The 25,881-nt window shown below is 42.0% G+C and overlaps 2 protein-coding genes across 2 annotated transcripts; one reads left to right on the top strand and one right to left on the bottom strand.

Moving 5' to 3' along the window:
* Positions 1-2,267: 2,267 nt before the first annotated feature.
* On the bottom strand, positions 2,268-3,595 carry LOC115767977 (GATA zinc finger domain-containing protein 10). The gene is made up of 2 exons (XM_030712376.1): positions 3,229-3,595; positions 2,268-3,108 (listed from the first exon to the last, which is right to left on the bottom strand). The coding sequence occupies exons 1-2, from the start codon at positions 3,487-3,489 to the stop codon at positions 2,497-2,499; spliced, it is 873 nt and encodes a 290-aa protein (XP_030568236.1). The 5' UTR covers positions 3,490-3,595; the 3' UTR covers positions 2,268-2,496.
* A 1,868-nt stretch (positions 3,596-5,463) lies between these two features.
* On the top strand, positions 5,464-25,631 carry LOC115768034. Its single transcript, XM_030712457.1, has 8 exons — positions 5,464-5,501; positions 15,613-16,268; positions 20,055-21,241; positions 21,309-21,407; positions 22,510-22,632; positions 22,711-23,667; positions 24,375-24,434; positions 24,500-25,631. Exons 2-8 carry the CDS (start codon positions 16,137-16,139, stop codon positions 25,614-25,616), a joined length of 3,675 nt encoding a protein of 1,224 aa, XP_030568317.1. The 5' UTR covers positions 5,464-5,501; positions 15,613-16,136; the 3' UTR covers positions 25,617-25,631.
* The last annotated feature ends 250 nt before the right edge of the window (positions 25,632-25,881 follow it).

Genomic DNA, 25,881 nt, shown 5'->3' with positions numbered 1-25,881 from the left:
ATCGGACAATATTTTGCGCGCAATTCCGATAGGCACGCAACGCAACGATAATTGGCGCGAAAATTCAAATTTACCACAACTATCGATTCACAATTGATTAAAACGACAAAAATGCGCGCATAATTCATTGAAAATGCATATTTCATTTAAAAATTGTGAATGCAACTTTATTCAAGTATTCATTTTGTTTTTCGTTTGCTTCTTGTGTTGGTTTTTCTCTTGTTTAAGTGTGTTCTTGTTGTTGTTGTTGTTGGTTTTTAGTGTACATCGAATATTACAATTACATAAAATGTATTTCATATAATTTTACATCAAAACAATTTTGCGTGTAAGGCGGAAGGGCGTGGGGGGGGGGGGGGGGGGGGGGGGTGAGGGCGGGTTATAGGGGCTCGTTAAAAGAGTAAGAAAAAAAAACAATTTGAAATTTCGACTAGAACTTAAGTGGTACGTTTAATATATATAATATATATATATATAATATATATATATATAGATATATAATTATTTTTGCATTTTCATTTTATTTAATTATTTTTTATTTTTGTTTTTGTTAATTTGCTCAGTTGTAAATGTTTAGAGGGTGCATTTTTTTTTTCGATTTTTTGTTGTTTTTTTTTTTATTTTTTTCTTTTTGTTTAGTTTATTCGCAAAAGTATTGGGCGCTGTGCAGAATGGGTTGATGGCAGGGGGGTGGGGGGTGGGCGGGGCTTGGAGGCGTTCAATGTTGCTATAACAATATGCCATGTACATGTACATATATGTATGTATGTGTGTGTATATATATGTGTGTGTATAGATGTGGCTGACTGTGCGTGTGTGTGTGTGTGTGTGTATGTACACATAGTCGTGTGTGAATTGCTCCTATTCATGTGGGGGCAGCACGCACACACACACACACACACACACACACACACACACACACACACACACACACACACACACACACACACGCACACACACACACGCACACACACACATGGGGGTTGCTTGTTTTGGACCAAGGGTTAAAAATGCGTTCGAAATTTGTTGAAATTGTCTTTTTCTAATATTTGTTGTTGCCAAAAATAAAACGTGAACAGGCGCGCCGCAGCTTGCAAAATTGACCGAAAGATGTCGCACCTGTTGCAGCGGCGGCCTGACGTCAAGCGGCGAAACAAATAAAACCAAAAGCAAAAGCAAAACAAAAGCAAAAAATGCTTATTAGAAATGGGAAATAACAGTTAGAAGACGAATTTGGCTGCGCTCGCTGCAATTCTTAGCATTGAGTCACCCTGTATGCGGCGCACATATGCACACGTGTGGGCGTGGGCATGGCCGTGTGTGCGTGTGTGTGTGTGTGTGTGTGTGTGTGTGCGTGTGCATATGGGGTTGAAGTTAATTTTTTGCTTTTTGGGGTTTCTCGCGCTGTGCTGCTGCTGCTGCTGCTTCTTCTTTTTGCGCCACATGTGTGTATCCCGCACATATGCGTGCGTGTGTGAGTGCGCGCGCGCGCGCGTATGTGTGTGTGTGTGTGAGGCGTGCATACATTTACACATGACTGCGCGCGCGTGTGTGTGTATGTGTGTGTATCTATATATTATTCTGTGTGTTGTATATATATAACTACATATATATATATATATTTATATATTGTAAGAATATAATGCATGCATTATAAAAATACTTTTTTTTTGTTTGTTTTTTTTTTTTTGTTTTCTTTTCTTCCTTTCCTTTTGTTTTCTTTTTTTACTTCATCTTTGTTAATGTTAACTTAAAAAAAAAATTCTCGACACTTTTTTTTTCTGTTAAATACCAAAAAAAAAAAAGTGCCTCATTTTATCCATATTATTATTATTATTATTGTTGTTATTGTTGTTGTTTATGTTTTATGCGGCTTATTTAGCTCATTTTACTCTTTGTTATTATTTGCTTTACTTATTTGTTGTTGTTGTTGTTGTTGTTGTTGTTGTTTTCTTTACACATTTCTATGTAAATGTTATATGTTGCTTCTTTTCTTTTATGTATACAATATATATTATTTATAGCTGTATTTCTTTCTCTTTCACACACATATGCTGCTGCTTCTACTGGCCATGCTGCTGCTGCTTCTTCTTCTTCCTCTTCTTCTTCTTCTTCTATGGCTTTCTTCTTGCGTTGCTGCTGCTATTTGTGTATGCTTACAGTTTTCTGATTAGATATCATCTGATTAGATTCCGTGTGTTGTATTGTTTTGTGTCTGTGTGTGTGTGTGTGTGTGTGTGTGTGTGTTTGTGTGTACCTATGTTGTTACTGTTATTGCGTGTGTGTGTGTGTGTGTGTGTGTGTGTGTGTGTGTGTGTGTGAATGCACTTTACTTGCTGAAGCCCGCTTCAGAAGCTTCCAATTGCGCTCTGATTGGATTCGGCTATAGGCGTGCACATGTATATGGCCTGTCTGTCTGTTTGTCTATCCGTGCGTGTGTTGGGTGTTGTCTGATTGGATTCCGCCTGCTGCTGCTGATGCTGCTGATGCTGCTCCTTAGTAGCCCTTGAGGCGATCCTCGAGCGGCGGCTTGATCACCTTGGGAGCACTCGCCCGCGAGACGCGCATCCGCTCGGCCGCCTTGGCCAGACGCTTTTTGCGCTCGTCGTTCGATTCGCTGGCGCGTCGCAGTCGCTGGCGGGCGGCGTTCTTCATCAGTCTTAGGGTTCTTTGTACTTCGTTTTCGTTTTGGCGTCGGACGCGGTTCGCCTCGGCGTTTTTGGCCAAACGCAGCCGATACTCGGCCTCCGATTCTTTGCTGCGCTTATCTCGCATTCTCGCCGCGTTCCGTTCCAGACGTCGTTCCCGTGCCTCGACAGATTCGTTGCTGCGCCGACGCGCCGCCTTCTGTGCCCGCGACGATTGATGACCGAGGGCGACGCCGGTGACAACGATGCCGGTGGATAAATGTTGGTGCAGGGGATGCGGCGCCTGTGGATGTTGTTGCTGCTGCTGCTGTTGATGTTGTTGCTGCTGTTGTTGTGTGTGCTGCGGATGTTGCGGATGTTGTTGCTGTTGCTGCTGCTGCGGATGTTGTTGCGGATGTGGCTGGAAGCTGTTTTCGCTGTTGCTGCTTGCGTTGGCGTTCGCGTTGCTGTTGTTGTTGTTGCTGTTGCTTGCGCTGTTATTGTTATTGTTGCTGTTGTTGTTGTTGTTGTTGTTGCTGTTACTGGCACTGTTATTGTTATTGCTGCTATTGCTGTTACTGCTAACGGCGGCAGCGGCTGCGGCAGCGGCTGCAGCAGCGGCACCTGTACTCGCACTGGCCGCAGCAGCGGCGGCAACTGTTGTCGTATAACTGTTATACTCTATGAGGCCCCTGTTGCTCGGATAGAGATGGTGCATGGGATTCTCATAGTTGAGATATTCCGGTTTAATGAAGAACGGATCGCGGGCGGTAAGCGGCGCCGTTGGCGAATTAAGAAAATATAAACGGCTATGATGATCTGTGGTTATGCTACCTCCGCCGCCACCCACACCCGCGGACATCGAGGGTGTTTTTCTGTGTATCGCTGGGTCGCGATTTATGCGAAAATGGCGCCTAACGTTTGCTTCTTGTTGTTTTTCTTCTTCTTCTTCGTCGTCTTCTGCTACTGCTGCTGCTTCCTCTTTCTCTCTCTACTTCTTTTGCTTCGTTTTATTAACTTTTTATTTTTTATTTTTTTTTTGTTTGCGTTCGTTTTTGCTTTTTTCTATTTTTGCGTAATTTTTCGCGCAATTTGCCGCGTCTTTTGCAAAACACAACACACACAATTTAACTGACCAAAAAAATGTGGCGAGTAAACAACAAAAGCGACATATAACTAATCAATATGGAAAAAAAACTTCCAAATTCTGATTGGAAGCCATTTCCACGATATACACGTACACGTACACACACAGCAACACGCATGCACCAATATTTCGCATGGAAGCGCTGTTTGCTCATTTTGGCACTGTTATGCTCAGCGACTTCCAGTTGGTCGGTCTGTTCGTGCTATCGTTAGGTAAGGGAGGGGGCGTCATTCCAATTGTCAAAAACTAGCCGGCATGGTTGCTGCGCACTCATTTTTCGTCCAGCGTTGCATTTTTTGCGAATCGATAAGAAATTTTTACAAATTATTTTATTAAAATCAAGTTTTTAATAAATGTGTGGGTGCACACAGTGCTGCTTAATTGATTTTTTTTATTTAGCAATTTGCTGCGTGCTGTTATGAAATACGCACATTAACATATGTTGCTGCACTTGTGCTAGTTCACATTTACCCATTGCATTACAAGGCTAATATATGTACATTGTTTGCGTCATATGCAATTACATTTATTTGTTTCTTTATTTGTGTCTATTTAATAAATTTACCAAAGCATAAGACACTCAACATAAACTGTTAAAAAGACAATATTATGTTATCGTGCCAAATTCAGCCTTGCTCTGTTATCGATACATTGATTTTGTCATGTTGACAGCACCAACTGAGTTTAAAACAGACATAACAGTAGTATGGTGGAACAGCGCGTTAACATTAAGAGCTTGCAGCGCTGTAATCTGATAAGGTAGTGCCAAGAGCTAAACACTGATTTGACGTCATAAGCTATTTGTATTTATTTACATGTAGCAGATTGACAATAAACATACGCATATAAAAAGCACTGCATATTTAAGTCGTTTTGAAACATACAAATATAACTAATCAATTAAGATTTGCAAATTGTCAGCTAAAATGCCTAAATTATCTCGCGGTTTAGTGAGCGTGACGTCATAACTTACACAGGTTACACGCTCTCAGAGCGCGCCCACAATGCGGCCAATGCAACAACTGACCTTGTACAGTGCATTTATCATGTGCTGATGTTTTTTGTGTTGGTTTCTATTTTGTTTTTTATGCTTTTGTTTTGTCTTGTCAGATCATTGCGGTGAGCGGACGTCTTGTGTTTAGCGCAGCGCTGCGTCGCAGTTTGCGTAAATTGACTCAAAATAACTGTAACAGCAACAGCGCATTTTTGAATTGTGTTTACCGTTTTGTCAATGAGATTTGTGAAAATGAATTAATTGATACAAAAGCTTGTGCATGTTATTTTTTTTATTTCAATAAAATCAATTGTGTATTTTTTTTTCTGTTGTTTTATTACTTGTTAAAATACATGAATTTCATGTGAAATACGGCAAGGTGCAGGTGCAAAAAAAAAAATACAAATCAAATAAGAGAACAAATTCAAATTGCAAACGCAACGAAATTTATGTAAGCACCAATAAGAAAAACGGCACATAGCATAAAAAAAAGAAATACAAAGAAAAAACGTACATTAACAATAAAAAGTATCTTTAAACATTCCAAATTGATTCTCTGCTTGTGTAAAAAAAAAAACTAATAAGTAAAAAGAAACGGAGAAGCAACAACAACAACAACAACAGCAGCAGCGACAACAGCAACAACAACAACAACAAGAAGAAGAAGCCCATAGGCACGGCAAAGCCGAAGAAGAAGAAGAAGCAAATAAATAGCAATTTCGACTAAATAAAGGTATGTATGTATTTAATATATGCGCGTGTGTGTATATGTGTGACGTTTACTTAACATACAAACACTATATTGAGCTATAGATATGAATGTTCGCATGTGTGTGTGTGTGTGTGTGTTCATATTTCGTTATTAGTTTAACTCTTCAATTTATTATTGTTATTATTACTGCTGTTGCTCGCATGTGTGTGCGCGCGCGTGTTTGTGTTTGTGTGTGTGTGTGTGTGTGTGTGTGCTGCTGCCTCGTATTTGCTTCTTTTTTTTTTGTTGTCTCTTTCGCTAGTTCTTATTGTTGTTTGCCATTAACTATGCTCACTTGAGCTGAGCCACTGGAATAGTTACGTTAAATCAGTGCGTGTGTATGTGTGTGCGTGTGCGTGTGTGTGTGTGTGTGTGTGTGTTGGCAAGCAGCGTAGATTACGTTGATAATGCTCAAGAAAATGCCAAGAGAATTTGTTGTTATCCATGTATTTGCTTATTGTTCTTTGCACGCACGCACACACACACACACACACACACACAGACTTGATACATGGATATTATGCATAGCTAAATCTACAATCACACGAATTGAATGAAATTGAAGTGAAATGTTATAATTTTTACAAATTTTCAATTGCAGTTAAGCTGAGTTGTTTGCATATGCATATTATGTAGTATAACAGTTGTGTATACATATATGTATAACAGTTTGTTTTTATTTATTCCATTTCTGTTTCATATCTTGTTTCAGCTCAATGACCTCGCATTCGCATGCTTCTTCTAGCTAATAACTTTCTTACATTGCGCCATTTTGTCACGTCTTCGAATCTAACGTTAACTCACACTCACACTCACACAGGCAATTTGGCATTTAAGCCAGGCACATGCATCGATTAATATAATCGATTAATCAGGCGCAGCTGTCAACTAATGCAAGCAGTGTTGGAATCTGCCTGTGTAGGTGCATGTGTGTGCATGTGTGTGCATCGATCCAATTAGATTCCATTTATTTTTTGGGAGCATCCACTGTCATACCAATTGCAAATCTAGTTGGACCGATAAGAGCAGAGCGCTTTAAAAGGTGCGCATTTCAACATTTTTTTTTAATGATCCTTTGCCCTGCCTTTGTCTGGCTGCCGCAGCAGCAGCAGAAAAAAACATCGCTTGGCATTTTACGACACATGCAAAACTTGCTATTTAACATAACCATATCCATTTCCATCCTCTGAGTCACACACACACACACACACACACACACACGTACTTATATGTACATGTGTAACTATGTGCGATTGGCAGAGTATCATTAAATGCAGATCTCTATAAAAGCATAAAAAACACATTGTTGCCGTTGTTGTTGTCGTTGTTGTTGTTGTTGTTGTGGTTATTGCGTTCGTTTCATCGATGCAAGCAAAGCGAAACCAAAACCGAACCAAGCCAACAACAACTGCCTACATGCATACAATTGCACAGACACATGCACACTCACACACACACATGCAAGCAGCAATCCATAATAATCTTCCCGTAATTTATAGTCCAAGACAATTTATGTAATTTACAAATACCAAAAAGGAAAGAGACAGCAAATGACGGAATGTAGACGAATGAGCGAGCGAAGCAAACGTTGAGAGCGAATGCAACTGCAACTAACGATAATAACAATAACTGAAAAAATATATACGTATATATATATATATATGCATGTATATACGCAACAACAACGACAGCGTACTAAATAAACAATTCAACAAATTTGATCCGAGGCGAGCACACACACACACACGCACACACACGCGCGCGCGCGCGCTCGCACATACACGCACACACACAGGCAAAAAACATCGTCGACTGGCACACGCACATCAAAATGCATATGAAGAAAGAAAAAAAAAATAATTTGTGTAAGAAAACGTATAAAACAACAACAACAGTAAGTGCAGCGCTGCAGCAGCGCTGCAAAAACGGTAGATGGAGCGGCGGGTGGTCGGGCGAGCGGGCGGACGGCGTTCAAACAAACGGCGACGTCGACGTCGACGGCGACGCGTATACAGAAAATGTCGTTCGTTTTTGTTTTTGCTTCTCAAGTTTTGTGAACGCATAAAATAACAAGTAGACGAAGCAGAAGAAGAAGAAGGAGCCTTTCAATGCAGCTCGTCGAAGCCTAAATACACTGACAGCAGATTCTTAGATAAGTTCAGTTATAATTGATTCAATCAGAATCCATAGAATAGCTAACATTTAACTTGGTATAAGGAACAACTGGCATTCATAATTATTACACCTTTTTGCATGAGCGTGCATACATTGTTAAAAAATAAATTAATTAAAAAAAAAAATTACAGATAAGGTCTAGGTAACTTCCTTCTGAAGCTTATCAACGTGCATGTCAAAGTAATTGTACACACTCATAGTCCAGAGTATACCAAAGGCTTGTATTAAAAAAAAACTATAGAAAAATTATAAAACTTGCACACATGCACGCGCAACGACGCTCGCACACACACACACACACACACACACACACACACACACAGTCACACGTCTCACGCTCATTCACTCACTCACACACACAAGCGCGCATTGAATGCGGTAATTGCATTTATTTCACGTGCATACGCTCCGCTCTGCGCTCTCTTCCCAAGTCGGGTCTCTTTTAAGTTGCGCTCTGCGTATGCTCCCACCCAAAACCCCAAGCAGCAGAAACTCACTCACTCATTCACTCACTCGCTCACTCGCTCTCTCGCTCGCTCGCTCTTTTCAACTAAGAACGAAATGCAGAAAAATCAACTTAGTGCAGAAAATGTTTTCTATGTTATTGACTTTCTATGTTTTCTATGCGGCTTGAATGCTTGCTTCTGCTTCTTCTTCGTCTTGTTGCTTGTGTGTAGGTAAGGGCATTCCAAATGCGACTTTGCAGTTTGGCGCAACTTCTTTTTGCTTGCGGTTTAGCTTTGCCTTGCGTTGCATTAATGATGTTCAAGATGATCATAATGATGTTGCTGATGATGTTGATGAGGCTGAGAACTGGGTGGAGAGTTACACAAAGGCAAACACACACACACACACACGCACAGCCATAAATACCTGCATAGTACATATACAAGCATAGGTGAGAGGACTTGCTGGTTTGGCATCATTTATGCAGCGCCCCCTCCCCCTATGCCCCTCCAGCCTTGCATAAACTTGTCTATGTGGCCGCTGCCGCTGCTGCTGCCGCCGCTGCTGCTGCTGCTGCTGCTGCTGCTTCTTCTTATTCCATTCTGTTCCCAGTTCCCAGTTCTGAGTTGTCGCTGTGTGTGCTTATCTTTACTGCCGTTGCCGTTGCCGTTGCCGTTGCCATTGCCAAGTTTTTGTCTAGTTTTGGATTTTCTTGTTTTATTTTTTTTGTATTTTCTTTCTTAACTTTTGAGTCTGTCTTGCTCTGACACCTTGGTATACTTTGTGCGCTCCTGCTTCTCCTTAATACTCTACCTTCATTTGCGAGCACACCCACCGCCCACACGCATATTCCGTTGCTGTTTGACTGAATGGGGTATATTGGTTTTTGCATAGGCTGGCAATCTCTAATATGTTAGTTTGAATATTCATTTAACTGGCTTATAACGGTTATTTGCGATTATTTAGCCCCCTCGATTATTTATCCATGTAGCTTATGTATTTTCGGCGCAGCTTGTTGTACGAGAAAACACTTTGTGCAGGGTATTTGCCAGTTGGGCAAACTCACGATTATAACGTTTTTGTTTTCCTGGTTCAACTTTGATGCTTGTGCTTGTGTTGCTGCTTCTTCTTCTGCTTTAACTTAGTGCGCCTTGCATCTTACGTGGGTTGCTGTCGTTGCTAACATCATGATCATCATCGTCATCTGCATAATCATTATTATAATCGGATTTAAAATAAACGTCATTATCGGCAGTTGTTATTTTTAGCTTTGCCTTAGCAGCGCATTCTTGTCCCTGACATAAGTACATGGATATAATTTTAATAACATGCATATGTATGTGCATACATACATACACACATACATACATGCATGCATACATACATACATACATACATGCATACGTGCATACACACATACATACAAACACATGCACATCTACAGCTAAGTGCAGCTACCGCTATCTCTCTCTCTCTCTCTCTCCCTCTCCCCACCCTCTCTCGCCCTACGTCTGCCTAATCCCCTGGCTTAATTTGTATTTGTCTTATATCCATTTTCGGATTTCTGTGAAATTCTCAATTTGTTATAATTTTTTTTTTTTGTATTTTATCTGTTTCTTCTTTTGCGAAACATAAAACGTAACTGTTTTTTTTTTATTTTATTATTTTTTTTTTTTTTTGATATTTGGTTACGCGGAAAATGTTTACACAATTTGGCACAAGATTGAATATCATTCGATATATGTATGTATATATGTTTGTGTGTGTGCGAGTGTGTGTGTGTGTGTGTATAACTGTATGCATTTAGATGTACATATATTTGCTTGCGTATCTTTTTATCATATGCACAAGTTTTTCATGTCTTTCCGCTGGAGATGCCAGACTTCATAAGCATATACCCTACCAAAGCGTATTGTTATTTTGTTATTAAACGCGTTACGCATGAAGAGAGGCAGCTCTTCGATGTAAGCACTTTTTTGTATATACACTATTTGGCATCGATTTTAAAGAAGAAGATTCACAATTGAAATTATTTTTCTATTTTTCTGATAATATATTATTTATGGTTTTCTTAAGTCTCTCAAATTAAAATTGGGCTTAATTGGGATTGAATAAGAAAAAGGAACTCTCTATAAGAAACAAAAGAAGAAGCTCTAATACGCTTCCGACATATTGGCAAAATCTGGTCAACGTCGAACTGCCATATCAATATATCATATATCATACCATATATGTCTCTCCGATAGAGGAGAAAAAAACTATAAATTAGTTTGAAAGTTAATTGAAGCAAACTCAAACTATGATAAGACTTGAGCTAAATGTGGAATAGCTCGAGAAATAAAGTAAATGCAAGAAAATTACAAATTAGTTTGTAGGGTATTTGTACGAAACTCGGAAACTTTGATACTTTGATACCTTACTCTGCGTCTTAGACATGAGCTAACTTGGGTCGAAAACCATATTATCTAGCCTATATAGAAAGGATCGAGCCAAAATATACAAATTCGTTTGTAAATCTTTTGATCCAAAACTAGAAACTATGATGAGCTCTACGCTAAACCTTAGACATGAACATTAAGTTCGAAAGTAGGTTTTTTTTTTTTGAATATCTAAAGGGTATTTGCTCGTCGACATGCGCCGCCCCCCCATCTACAATTCTGGTTACAGACGGGGACCACACCTACATATGTATCTATAACGCATGTTGCGATTGTCAATCTTCAGTTGGAGCTTGTCTTTTCGATATGTGTATGTGTGCGCACACACACACACACACACACACACACACACACACACACACACAGCGTACTTTTTGTTGTAGGTGTTGAATTTCCACTTGCCTCTCTCGCACTTTATCTCTGTGCACACACACAGATAACTGACTGTATCTTTGTATCTTCATCTGGCTATCATATAATGAATATACATGTATGTACTATGTATATATATATGTGTGTGTGTGTATGTGTGTACTTCTTCCGGATCCATTGTTATGGCAAGTACATGTAAATTATTATTCACGTTGTGCTCATTGTCGTGAGCTCGTAATTACCACGCACTGTAATGCTCTAACATCTGACAAGTGCCACGCCTCACGCCCACGCCCACGCCCACGCCCACGCTCAAATGCCAATCACAGGTAAATTTCGCAAATCTTTCAAATTGAAACTAAAAGCTAAACTTGTATAAATAAAAGATCTAGATCTTTATTCCAAGATGAACTAGAATTGTTCGAGAAATAATTAAAGAGTATTTGCTGTGGAACTTGGAATTTGTGCAATCTTTAAAGTTGTGTAGTTTTCCTCTTGCCTCATGATTATTATTATTATTATTATTGTCTTTCTAATTAGTAAGATTCGCTGTAAATATTTGTTTTTGTTTTTGTTCATGGGCAAAATGAACCAGTTCATAATTGAATTAGAATCAGAAATATGCAAAATACAAAATTTATGGAAAGCCATTGAAAAGTTAACAAAAAAAAATAAATATCCAAAAATAAATAAAATGAGAGTAAAATGTTAATTTACTGGGAATTTGAGTTACAAAATTTCAAGATCATGTTCTCTATTTTTCGCTTGAGCTGTTTCTCTATCAAAAATATCATTTGAAACGTGCCTTTCGAGTTAGTTCCAGTTAAATTTAATGAATGCAACTATTTTCGCAAGGATCAAAAGGTAAAAGTTGAACAGTGTGACCATATTTCCGCTTTATAATCTTTCAAAGAGCTTAAAAAGAGCAAAAAAAAAGAAAATTATATAAAGGAGTTTTCTATGAAATAAATTTCTGCAGAATTCTATGCAAACTTTTAATTGGAAGCTAACCGTATGTGTGTGTGTGTGTGTGTGTGTGTGCATGCGACTCGTTTCTGCTTTTCGCATTCTTCTTCTTACATTTGCGCAACTTTATTGCACTCAATTTTTGCGCATTTTATGGTTACAGAGTTGAAAAATAAGAAGAAGCAGCTGCCGCAGCAGCAGAAGAAACGCGCTGTATCTTTCAATAGATACTTTCTAAGTCAACGACAGCGTTTAGAATTTATCTAGTGCGCACACACACACAGACGCACACGCACACACACGCGCGCGCGCGCGCGCACACGCTCTCTCGTCAGCGTATGTGTGTGTAGATCTATCAGTGCGCCAACTTCGTCTTCGTTCTTTGCGATGTGTCTTTCGCTCTCTGCCGCGCTCGCTCTCTATCTGTGCATGTGTGCGTGTGTGTGTTCGCTTGCTGTCCGCAAATATGTTCATACAAATATTAAATTGTACATACCAGCATACACGCCCCCCCCCCCTCCTCCCCCCTTGCGTACCATCCTTTTAAGTCTTAGCAGCCACTCACCGTCCGTGCGTTGTATAAATTTTCTGTGGAACTGTACAATAGCTAAATAAAAAGAAGAAAAAAAACAAAGTTAAAGCACACAGACCAACGACGACGATACAAGAGTTAAGTATTAAATGTACGTGCGCTGCACACACATACAGTTAGTGTGTGTGAGAGAGAGAGAGAGAGAGAGAGGAGAGATGCATGTGTATTGTAGTTATGTATGGCTAGTAAGTGTAAGTAGCGTGTATTTGTTTTTTGTCGTCTTTTTGTTGCTGTTGTTGTTGTTGTGGTTTTTTCTTTAATAGTTGTCCGTTGAGCACTTTGGCTGCGACTTGGACTACGACTTTAGCACGCTGAAATAACTAAAGCAACAGCAACAGCAGCAACAACTACAACAGCAACAACAACAACGGCATTAAGAGACAAATGTTGAGTTTCTTGACTTTTCTGCCTTTACTATTTAGTGTTGGCAGCCTGAAGTTCGGCTCTCTTTGGTTGTATGTTTGTGTTTGTTTTTTTTTTCGTTTTTCGTTTTTCTTTTGTTTTTTTGCTCTTAGTTTGTGCATGCCGGCAGTAGCTGCTGCTGCTGCTGCTGCTCGTACTCTTACTCCATTATCCATGCTCATGCATTTTATACGTTTGTTATAAACTGTAATATTTCCTCATATGTAAACCGCGAGCGACGTTAACGTTGACGTCGACGTCGCCGCCGTAGTTGACGTTAACGTTGTATTCATTACTGTTGCTGTTTTTCTTTACTATGGTTTCAATTTTATTTAATTTTATTTTAAACTCTAAACAAAAGACTCCAAGTGAGCTGCAGACTCGACTTGGACACACACACACACACGCGACACAATGAATGCTAATGGCTGGAAGAAGGGGCAAAAAAAAAAAAATCAAAAAAAATGGTTAGGGGGGAGGGGCGGGGGGTTAACGATTGAACGTACCATATGCGGGCAGGGCATAAAAACATACACACACATATGCACATAGTTATGAATGCGATTGTGAGTGAGTGTGTGTGTGTGTGTGTCTTTATAAATTATACAGATATTCCATACATGCACATACATAGTTATGTTTGTAAGTATACTAACGTGTATATTGCTGTAGTTATATTGAGACAAGAAAAAAAATGCGACATGGAGACGGGAATTGTACGTACAAGTACTCGGTCGTACAAATATGTATTGCAAATTGGTTGGGTTTTCAGTTCCAGTTTCCAGGTCGTTGCTGGTGTCTCTAACTATGACTGTGTGTGTGAAAGAGAGAGAGAGAGATAGAGAGACGCTGTAAGCGTTTGCGTAGTTATTGCATGTTCTTATTTCTTGTTTCTATTTGCGCGACTGACTGCAGTTTTTCTAGATCTTATGATTTCCTTCTTCTCATCGCGATCCCATCCAAATTTGAGTTTGCCATTTTGTTGTTGTTGTTGCTGTTGCGCTTGATTTCCATCATTTGAATAGTACAAGAAGCGTTGTCGTTATTTGAGCTGAATCTGGAACTGGTTCAGGAATTTCACATTCCACAAAAAACGACGCATTGCCGTTTCAGTGTTGATCATTGTGTGCATTTGATTAGGTGTTGCAAGTGTTGCGCAGTATTTATTATTCTGTCATTTTTTAGTACTTTAATGCCAACTCTCAAATTAGTGCAACTTTAATTTGTAGCCAGCCCATTAAAAACGAGTACCAATTTGCAACTAAAGAAAAGCAGCGGCATTGAGATGCTCCTAATTTGTAGCTTATTGAAAACTAATACCAATTTGCAAGAAAATGCAGTCGCGATGCGTTGCGATGCGATGCTCTTAACATAAGATGTTGCTATATATACATACATACATAGATGCACTTGCATATATATATATGTATATATATATGTACATATGTATGTATGTATATATTTTTTATAATAAGCGCTTGAAGTGCAGCTTAGGATTTTATCTCTTGTTTTCTTTGCTGTTGAGACTTATTTTCTTGTTGCATGTATGCGTGTGTGTGTGTGTGTGTGTGGGTGGGTGGGTGTGGGGTTGTGTGCGGGTGTGTTCAACTTCAACTGATTCCTGTTCTGCTCGGCTCACTCCACAGTTGGATAAAAAGTTGTACTCGAAGTTAATATGCAGATGTTTGTCTTTACTTTAGGATGCAAAGCCCTTGGCATTTTGCGTAGTTTTATGTGCAATACACAACGCTTGGCCCCTTGCCGCCTGCCCAATCTCGCATTGCACTAACTTGTGCTCCCTTCGGCCGTCCTTGCTTACCCTTTTAAGCGCGCACAAACACACACACACACACACACACACACGTATGCATACAAATATTTAAAGAGCGAGAGAGTAAGAGAGCGAGAGAGCGAGCTATAAAACTAGAGAGCGCGCGTGAGAGAACATGAATTTATCGTTGTAGTTTCTGTGGCGGTTAACCTCACCTCACCTCGGCTTGCACACACACCCCACCCCTCCGTACCCCACCCCTGGCACTAACCATCCCCATTGAGCCCCTTGCCTGCCTTTAGTAGCAGTCATCCGGCTCATAGAGTTTATTTTATTATTTCGTTTCGTTACGATTTTTGCTATTATTTATTTGTTCGCTTCCCACTGTCTGTGTGTGTGTGTGTGTGTCTCTGTGTGTGTGTGTTTTTAAGTTTTGTTTTTTTTTTTTTAGTTTTGACTTGTTTTCTTTTGTGTAATTTTATTTTCGTTTGTATCAAGTTCGTATGTGTGTGTGTGTGTGTGTGTGTGTGTGCTTGTGTGTGTATGGCAACGACAGTAAGAATTGTATTACCATTGTTGTTGTTGTTGTTGTTTTTGGAATCTACACAATAATAAAAATGCTCGAGTCTCATATATAGATTGGGTTGCTTGAAGGTGACAAAGCGTTGGTAAAGGGGAGGCGGGCGGGGGGAAGGTTTAGCTTGTTTGCCTGTCGTCTCTCTCTCTGTGTGTGTGTGTGTGTGTTTATTGTGTGCGTGTTTTTATTTTCTTGAATTTCAATTTTTTCCCTCTCTTGTTTCTTAGTTTTATTTATTTAGTTTTCGTCTACATTTGTTTGTTTTTGTTTTTTTTTGTTTGTATGTATTTTTATATTTCTCCGAGTCTCGCATTATTAATAAATAGTTTCTCGTTCTCTGTATTCCATTTCAGTAACCAAATCGCCGCCACTTCAACCGCGTCAACGTTTTCCGTCTTTTCCCGTGACGCAAAAAAACAAAAAAAAAAAAAAAACAACAAAAATAAAAAGAGAAAAAACAAAAGTCAAAATAAAATACAAACATTTGGCCACACGCTGCACGGCGAACAGCGTTGCCACTTGTTGATTTTGTTTGTTTTTGTTATTGTTTTGTTTTGTTGTTGTTCTTGTTTTTTCGGGTGTTCGCTTTGAAGTCCAATGCCGCCGCAACGGGAACGCGGCTAAATAACGGCAGTGCGACGCTAGAGAGGAGAAGATCTGGCATGCAGCTAGCTGGCTGGCCGGCTGGCTGCTCACACGCCTCCTCCTCTAACTCCGATTCCAGCTCCAGCTCCAGCTCCAGCTCCAGCTCCAGCTCCAATTCCAATTCCGATTCCAACTTCAATTCAAATTCCACACATATCTATACGCATCAGGACCAGGGCTACAGCTTCTATTACAATTCCTATCGCATATCCTGATCTCGTGCAAATTCAACATGGACGCCGAGATATGCAATCCGCAATTATGTCGCATTTGCATCACATCGCACACAAACTCTATGCAAATGATATCTATATTCGGCGAGGATTCGCTTTGGCAAAAGATCACCACATTGGCGGATGTTAAGGTAAGCAAGAAGAGCACGCCTTCCAATCAGACGCATCGATTACCAACTAGAATAGGGTTGAGCCCGCGGCTTAAAGTTCTGTTCGTGAACCTAATTTAACATAGACTTATGAACCGAGGCTTAAATTAGAAACATGCGGTTAAATCTTTAAATGAAATAATTGGAATTTTGGCTCGTTTTACTTGCGTCACAATTCAAATAAGAAAACAGTGCGCCAATTGGCAGTGTCCGACTAGCAGATACCACGCACATGTTTAGTGAAAGGCAAAGGATATGCCAAAAATATAATTAACTGGTTGTGCGAACAAGAATATTACCCGGCCTTGCCCGGCGGGCAAACTGGTTTCATGTGGTTTCATGAACAAAGATCTTTGAAAATTAGACTGGGAGTTCTTTTAAGATGTCTGCTAAGCTAATAGTATAAAAGTATGTTGAAGAAATCAAGTCATATCATATTATTGACGCTACGTGTTCTCAGAAGAGTTACTTGGGTATACAATCCAATTGGAATCGAATGCAAGCTGATTAGAATGTTCGATAGATAAGATATAAGATTGAAATGCAGTGTGTTTTAATTGCTGACTTCATGCAATGTTCTTCATATTGGAATGCTCTCTAAAACTATGTTAAAAACTTTTCATTTGCTTTCTTTGCGGTTGCTTTGAAAACTTCCAAGGGCTTACAAGACATTCAAATATCTGTTTGCTTTGCGACCATTAAAAGGAGAGAAGAATAAATGAAATAAAGAATCAAGGTATACGTGACTATTTTTAAAATATGCCATCATGATATCTCATTGTTCAACTTTTGACAATCTTTGCATGATTTAAGAGTTTATAAAATTAAACTTTTGGCAACCAGATTTGAACAATGTTGTTTAGAATCTGTAGAATCTATTAAAAGTTTTTGTTTGCTGCAAAAATCAAAGAAGCTCCAAGAAAACAAAGCATTTGGAATTCTATTTTAAGGCGTTTCCATCTGCATAACATTCCAACTGGCATCAGTTAACGCTGGTTCAGTTCCTCAAAAATATGTATATTACAATGAATGAACTAGTTGAATCGATGAAATGAACTTGTTGAAATGCTCAACTTCAACAAAATAGAATAGATCGTGCATGAACCAGTTCAGTTCACAACTGAGCCTGGCATTTCCAACTCCCCCAATTCAGCTGCTCGTTCTTAGATCTGCCGTAAACATGTGTACATGCATACATGCATACATGCGTACATGCACACATGCATGCATACATGCGTACGCGAAGGCGTTTCTCTATAAAGTGATATGTATACAATCACCCAATATACCAATACATGCGCACACATATGCATGCATGCATGTATGTGTGTCCCGTATATATGTATGTACTGTACGCGGCACTGATATATTAACATATTTCATAGAATAGCCGTAATTCACAACATTTTTATCTCTTTCACAGTAACTGACATGAAATGAAATGAAGAAAAAAAAAAAATAACGTTTCGTTTGCTTTTGTGTGTTTGTTTTTTTCGTAATTCTTTTTTTTTGTTTGTTTTAGTTGAGTTCAGCTCGCTTAGTTTTTAAGTATTATACCGTTTTTTTTTTTTTTTAGCCGGTGTATCATATACATGCATAATTTGGTTTTGTCTGTGCGTGTTTTTTTTTAAATTGGAATTTCTTCTGTTTCTTGTTGCTTGTATTAAGTTTTCTTTCGTTTTGCTGCTTTTGTAAAATAATTTACCGTTTGAATTGCTGCTTATATGTACATACATATACATGCATACATATGTACATGCATGCATATCTATATTTTTCTTCTTCTTTTGTTTGACGTCTCGCACACACACACAAGCACAACTTTATATGTATGCATGTAAATGTATAATTCATGTTTGGTTTAATTCCATAAATTTTTCTTTTACAATTTTGTGCTGCCGCTGCCGCTGCCGCTGCCGGTGCTGCTGCTGCTTCTTCTCGCATCTGCGCTCTCTTCACACAAACTGGGCTCTCTGTTTGACTATCGCTGTCTCGCTCGCGCCGCTCTTGCGCTCGCTCTCGCTCTCGCGCTCGGCATGCGGCGGCATTCATTCACTTAGTCGTTGTCGGCTTAGACGTTCGTTGGCCCCCTATCTGCCGCCCGCCCGCCCGCTCGACCAATGGGGCGGGACGCAGGTGGCGATTAGTGTTGCCAATTCAGCCATTTTCTAGCTACATTCGGCATTCCATGCAGTCGACAGTTTTAGCTATTTTTGGCAGCTCAGAGACAATTCACATTTTAGCTACTTTTATAGCTTATTTTTGCAAGCTATTCAGCTAGTTTTTTTTTGGATTGGGCAACACTGCTGCCCAAAACTCTTCGCACCGCGAGCTCCGCTTTGAATTTATTCCATTCCATTCCATTCCATTCATGTATTTTTTTCATATACATATTATAATTTATTTATTTGTTTTTGATTTTTTTTTCCTGAATGTGAAATGTTTTTCTGGTTTTCTGCTATTTCTGTTCAATTTGAGAGCGGCTTAGTTTTTTTTTTGTTTTTTTTTTTTTCACATCTTTTCACATAATTCAGTTGCTTTGGATACGATTTTTCTTACATTATGCTTTTCTGCTTCTTCTTTTCTAATCATTTTTATTATGGCTTTTTTATATCTTTTATCGTGTTTATGGGGCAAAACTCGTTGAGGAAACACGAGATCGCAGCAGATCGCGCACACACATGCATACGTATATGTATACATGTGTATGCATATGCATATGCATATGTATGTGTGCACACCTGAGTACTCTTTATGTCTGTGTATTTATTTTTGTAGCTCTGCTAATTCTTGTGTAAATAAAACAGTTTTTCCATATCAAGGTTTCTGTATAATGAATATGAATATAACTACATGCATACATGCATGCATACATACATGCATGCATGCATACATGCATGCACACATGCATGCATATGTATGTATGTATGTATATATCTTCAGCAATCTATTGTCCGTGTATTATTACTATTTTGTTCATTTAATACAAATCTCAAAACCAAATGAAAAAATACGCAACAGATAAAAAAAAAAACCTGTCGAGACGTTTTCTGTGCCTTCTATTTTGTTTCTTTTTTTTTTTTTTATGTATAGCTGAGATTTGGTTCGTCGACCCGAAAATCAAATTCGAATGAAAAAACAAAAAAAAAAAACCTTGTAAAAGTAAACTTTACTTTTTACTGGAAAAGATAGAAAACAAGGTTTTTAGCTGTGCTCCAGGGTTTGTCTTAAGGTTCTTTGGCATTTGTTCATAAATGAACCAGTTCGCTCTAGATCCAAAGTTAAATAAATTTGAACCCAAAAATGTTTAGGAAAGAGAAAAAACGCGTTTTAATAAATTTAAAAATAATTGCTAAACGAATAATAAAAATGTTTCAAATTTGTACATTAAAAGAAATCAAAGTTTTGAACCAAACCCGGCTCACGAACCAGCAGGAAGCTGGTTCAAAACGCGAGCGACAATTCTGATTGGAATTGCTGGCGGGTTTTCTTACTAACAAATTGAATATACAATTTATGGCATTTGGATATATTGATTAGTTTAATGGAACGTGGAGAAATTATATAATCATTTGGTTTGAAACTTGGCTAGAAAGCCGGTTGAACCGGAAGCTGGTTCAAAACGTGGCCGACAATTCTGATTGGAATTACAGGCAGGATTCTTAGTGAAAAAATGGAATGTACATTTATAGAGGATTAGAATATATGAACTTAACTTAAGCTGAACTAAGCTTAACGTAATGAATACCTTTCAATTTACCTGTGCAGATCGCCAAGAATGACACATTGCCGCAACAGGTGTGCGTGAACTGTGCCAAGACGGCCATCTCGGCGTGCCTGTTCAAGAAGAAGTGCGAGGATGCGGACAACTTTTATCGCCAGCAGCTGCTGATCAAGAAGATCGAGGGCCATACGGGCGAGCTAAACGTCGACGTGACGTTGCTCGACCAGCCGGCGCCGGATCCGCCGCCAGGCGCCGGTCTTCCGGCTAAGAGCGCCGGCGGCAGCAGCAGCAGCGCCAGCGGCAGCGGCAGTGGCAGCGCCAGCAGCAGCGGCGGCAGCAGCAGCAGCAGCAGCGGCGGCAGCAGCTCGGACGATGACGAGGAGGAGGACAATGCGAATGGTGTGGCCGTGCAACCGGATCCGGATGCAGATGCGGATGCGGATGGCAATGGCAATGAGAGCGATGCAGTCGAGGCACGGCCCCAGAATGGACACGCCAACAGCAATGGCCATCAGCAGATCATAGAGCAGCGGCGGGAGGAGCAGCCGACGCAGCCGAAGCAACCGAAGCAGGAGGCCGATGCACTGCAGCAAGCTGACGAGCAGCAAACTCTGGCGCTTGAACTCCAGCAACAGCAGCAGCAGCAACAGCAACAGCAACAGTTGCAGCAGCAATTGCAGCAGGAGCCGCACGAGGATGGCGAAATGCCGGAGCACATGCCGTTCAATTCGATACGCCTGATGCAGGAGTATATGCAGCAGCGCATGAACAAGTTTCCCAATGGCAATGGACATGTGTTGGGTGCCGGCGGCCACAACGATGCGGATGATGACGATGACGATGACGACGACGAGGATGAGGACATGACATTGCCCTTGATACCAGAAATTGAGCTGATAACACCCTCGGATCCGGACCCGGAACCGTCCGGCGGCATGATGCCCGGCAGCGATACTGATGCCCCCGCCGGCCTGGCCAATGGTGTTGGCGCCGGCGCTGTCCATGGATCAGCCGGCGTCGGCGTTGGCATCGGAGTCGGTGGCTTCCAGTGTCCGCACTGTTACCTAATCTTCGAGATGAAGCAGATACTCAAGGCGCACATGCAGAGCGTGCACGGCGCACCCGGACCCGTCTACGAGTGCACCAATTGCCGCAAGACCTACTTCTACAAGCGTTTCCTCGAGAAGCACATTCGACGTGGTCGTTGCGTCAAGAAGCGACGCAATCAGACGTAAGTTGCCCAACTGTCACACCCTAGTCTCTCGCCCAGCATTTGCCTAATCCTTTCTCATTCACAGCCGGCCGATGCAGTGCTCCGATTGCCATGTCCTCTTCCCCACCGGCCATCATCTGGGATGGCACAAGCGCACCGGCTGCCCATCCAAGGCGGCCAAAATGTAAGTACCAGCGGGAACATTGATTGTGCAGATAGGTAGCACTCCTTCGAGGCAGTTTTCTCCTTGAGCTCTGCTTTAAGATTTCAGGAATCTCTGGAGTTCGAACCCCCCACATACTGAAACCCCCCCCCAATATACTTCTCCGTCGAGCCCTCTTAGGTAATATATATATTGTAGCTGAACAAAAAGAGCAAATTGACAAATTTTGCTGAGTTTGAACCAGCGATCTCTCGCTTGTTCTTTTACATTTTAGTCAAAATAAGGTTTCGGTACAAAATGCAGCTTCTTAGATTTTAGGCTTTGGGCCTATCAGTTAGTCAGTTAAGCAAATGTGAAAATTGAAAAATGTGCTTGAGTTTGAACCAGCGTTCTCTCGCTTTTACTCTACCCTACGATCCAAAAGAAAGCTTCATTTAAAAGTGAGCTTTGTTTAATGCCTTCATCTCCTCCTTTCAGTTAAGTCAGTTAAACAAATAATGAAAAAAGTGAATTATGTTGCTGAGTTTGAACCAGCGTTCTCACGCTTCTACTCTACCCAACGACCCAAAAAGGAAGCTAAATTGAAAAATCACAGCTTCCTATATGCTGGGCCCTGGGCTATGTGTTGATCATCTATCGATTAGATAGTAAAACAAATATAAAACAAAACAAACAATTGTTATTGAGTTTGAACCAGCGACTTCTCGCCTGTACCGCTAACTTTCGTACTCAAAGTTAGCTTCAGCTGCTACGTTTCATCCCGCGCGATAAGTTTTCAGTTTGTCAGTTAAACAGATATCAGAATAGGTAATTGTTGCTGAATTTGAACCAGCGACTTCTCGCTTGTAACACTAACCTTTGATCGCAAAGGAAGCTTCAGCTGCTACGTTTCATCCCGCGCGATAATTTTTTAGTTAGTCAGTTAAATAGGCAATTGTTGCCGAGTTTGAACCAGCGACTTCTCGCTGATACCTTTCAGCTCAGTTCTGTATATACATAAAGATAGATAGCTCTATGGGAAGAATCGGCAGGGCAGCTGCATCCAAGCGAGCTTATGCATTTCTTCATCTTTATATAAGTATATCTACTTTAACTCTTTCCTCTTTTGTCTACACTTTTGCAGGCCCTTGCAGCAGCTCTTCAAGCAGAATATTGTGCAGTTCAACAACTTTCCGAAGCGCGTGGTGCCGCGCAAGCCGCCGCCGCCGCCGCCGGACAATGCTGCACTGCATCTGAACAATCGCAAGTAGGTGGCAATTTGTTTTGTGAAGCGCAACTTAGCTGATTCGATGCGTTTTAACTGGAATTTGTTTTCTTCTTTTAGGCTGGGCCTGACGAACAAGCGCAAGGGACGCACTCGCATCAAGCTGGACGCCAAAAAGATCGCCCTGGCCAAGCAGCTGATCTTGCGCGAGGCAACCACCACGGTGATTGCCAACGAGCTGAACATCTCGCGCACCTTCGCCTGGCGTCTGCGCAAGAGTCTCGTGAACGGTGTCAGCCTGCACGAGCGTGTCGTTGATCAGGCTCTCGAGGAGCACCAGCACCAACAGCAGCAGCAGCAACAGCACCAACAGCAGCAGCAACAGCAGCAGCTCCAGCTGCAACAGCAGCAGCAGCTGGAGCTGGAGCAGCACGAACGCCAGCAGCTGGAGGAGCAGGAGCGTCAGCAGCAGTTAACGTTGCCATATGGCCATCTGGGCCTGGGCCTCATCAAGGAGGAGCAAATGGACAGCGACGATGAGCAGCACGCGCCGCTCACCATTCTTGACCAGCTCGAGCCCGACGACATCAATGGCCAGATCGAGCGCGAACACGATAGGGATCGAGATCGCGTGCTCGATGGCGATGGCGATGGCGATGGCGATGCTGATGGCATTGTCGAGGGCGAGGGCGAGGGCGAGAATGATGGCATTGGCGATATTGGCGCCGAGGAAACGGCCGGCTATGCCGGCGACGATGATGTCTGCGGCCTGCTGCACAACGGCTACGATATGCGCGCCCAGCTGGAGGAGCACAGCCCCCTGGCCGAGGGCGCCGATATGGAGCATGAGCTGCACTCCAAGCGCGCCATATCCCTATCACCGACACCCATGTTGCCGGCACGCGCCGATGTCGAAGCCTATCAGCGACTCCTGGCCGAAACGCATCGCTTTCCGCACATTGTCAATGCCCAGCAGCTGCAGCTCCAGCAACAGCAGCAGCAGCAGCAGCAGAAGGTCGCCCACAATGGAACGCTGCCCATGTTGACGCGTTATCCGCCCGCCGTTGTGGCGGCCAAGTAAGTAGAGCTGAGCTCGTTGAGCTGGTCAGCTGCTTGGTTGGTCGGATGCTTCATGTTAGCTTGGGGATGACAGCATTTCCAAAGCAGCAGGAAGCTCATCCGAATCCTGCAAGTTGCAGCTGGACGACGAGCTAATGTCGATGTCCGTCTGTTCGTCCGTTTGTCAAGAGCTGCTGCTTGATGTGTAGCATATGAGTTTATTCTATTCATTTCGATAACTTCTTTACACTATCGATAAATATCGATTTGGAGGCAGAGTCTATTAAGCATAGCTTGGCATTTATAAGCAAACCTGAAATTTGGGTGCTCACGGCGCAACCTTCTATTCTTTTCATTTCGATAACTTATTCACAATATCGATAAATATCGACTTGAAGATATTGTTTAGCTGCATTCAAACCAGATACAGATGAGGCATATGTTTTTCAATCGGTTCTCCAAGTAAAAGCACTTTTTCTTGGCCCTATTTCTTAATTTCCTGAAGATCGCACTTCAAACTCCGAACTTCAAACTCAAGAACATTTATTGAATTCTTGTACTTTTTGTGACTCCTCTCTCTCTCTCTCTATCTCTCTCTCTCTCCTTCTCTCTTTCGCCTTCTCTCTTTCTCCTTCTCTCTCGCTCTCTCTCGTTGCCCTTCTCTTTCTATTGCATGCCAAGAAATATGCAATTAATTTAATGAATTTCTTTGCCTTTCTTTTCAGTCATGCTTTGCCCGTCAACTTGTCCCTGCGCTCGCTGCCGCCCATCAACAGCAATGAGAGGTTTGTGCTCTCTCTCTCTCTCTCTCTCTCGCTCGCTCTCTCTAATGTTGTTGTCTCTCTTTAAGCAATGGCAGCTCTGGCAGCAACCCGCATCATCATCATCAACAGCCGCAGCCACCGCCACCGCCGCCGCAGCAGCAGCAGCAGCAACAGCAGCAGCAGCAGCAGCCGCTGGCGCAGATCCATCAGCCTGGCAAGAAGCCGCGCAAGCCGAACGTCTTTATTGATGATGAGAAATATGCCATGGCCAAGCTGTTGGTCGCCCAGAATGCGTCCACCATGGAGATAGCGCGTGCCCTGAACGTCTCCCAGATGACGGCCTGGAAGGTGCGCGATGCCATACTGAAGGGCGTGCCGCTCTCCTATCGCAACAAGCGCGCCGAGGGGCGTGACGAGGCGGCCGCCCTGGCTGCCAAGGAGCAGCAGCAGCAGCAGCAACAGCAGCAACAGCAGCAACAGCAGCAGCAACAGGAGCAACAGCAGCAGCAGCAGCGCCATCAACAGGAGCTGCAGCGTCAGCAGCAGCTGCAAATGGAGCTGATCAAACAGCAGCAGCAGCAGCAGCAGCAGCAAAAGCAACAGCAACAGCAGCGACAGCAGCAGGAATTGCTGCTGCAACAGCAGCAACAGCAGCAGCAGCAACAACAGCAACAACAGCAGCAGCAGCAGCAACTGCGTCAGACACCAGCGGATACATCACATTATCAGCAGCAGCAGCAGCAGCAGCAGCAGACGCCGCCTTTGAATGGCGGAAAAATGTTGCATCCGCGTCGCCGCTTGAAGGCCGCCGAGCGCGAGATGCGCGACAAGGAGATCACACGCGAAATACTCGAGCTGATCAAGGAGGACAGCAATATACAGTACTGGAAGGTGTCCGCACGCCTGGCCGAGAAGGGCATCAATATATCGCCGTCGTCCGTCTGCCAGAAGCTCAAGTCGATGGGCATCCATCGGCGCTGGAAGCCCGGCGACAAGCCGCCCATGCTGGCCATCAGTCAGTTCAAGGCGGCAACTGTTGCCGCTGCCGCCGCGGCGGCCACATTGGCGGCGAATGGCGCCAGCTTTGGTCTGCCGAATGGCGTCAATGTCGGCGTCGGCGTCGGCTCGATGGTCGACGATGTCTACGAGCAGCAGCAGTTCGATATGGGCGGTCCACATTTTCTTAGTGCCTTTACGCGCTAGACGCCGATAACGATAACGATAACGCTAAACGAACGCGATAACAATAAATGTGACAATGACGATAACGTTAACGATAACCAGGACCAGGACGACAACAAAATGGCATTTAAAACGCCAACTAAAATTTATGGACAACAGGATAATAACAATTTTGATAGCTTTGATATCGGCATTGGTAACAATAAGACTAACGATAACGATAACGATGACGAAGACGATGACGGAGACGAAGACGATAACCTGGAAGCTTATGCTAACAGTGACA

Source organism: Drosophila novamexicana, unplaced genomic scaffold, assembly GCF_003285875.2.
Source record: "Drosophila novamexicana strain 15010-1031.04,08,12 unplaced genomic scaffold, DnovRS2.1 tig00001554-arrow-arrow-pilon, whole genome shotgun sequence".
NCBI classification, from domain to species: Eukaryota; Metazoa; Arthropoda; class Insecta; order Diptera; family Drosophilidae; genus Drosophila; species Drosophila novamexicana.
This window is presented reverse-complemented; position numbering and strand designations above follow the sequence as displayed.

Coding starts and splice junctions, on each gene's coding strand:
- LOC115767977 (XM_030712376.1), bottom strand. CDS start 3,489: ATGTCCGCGGGTGTGGGTGGCGGCGGAGGTAGCATAACCACAGATCAT. Junction 3,109..3,228: donor CCGCTGCTGCAGCCGCTGCC/GCAGCCGCTGCC, acceptor GCAAGCAACAGC/AACAACAACAACAGCAACGC.
- LOC115768034 (XM_030712457.1), top strand. CDS start 16,137: ATGGACGCCGAGATATGCAATCCGCAATTATGTCGCATTTGCATCACA. Junction 21,408..22,509: donor CCATCCAAGGCGGCCAAAAT/GTAAGTACCAGC, acceptor ACACTTTTGCAG/GCCCTTGCAGCAGCTCTTCA. Junction 23,668..24,374: donor CCCGCCGTTGTGGCGGCCAA/GTAAGTAGAGCT, acceptor CTTTCTTTTCAG/TCATGCTTTGCCCGTCAACT.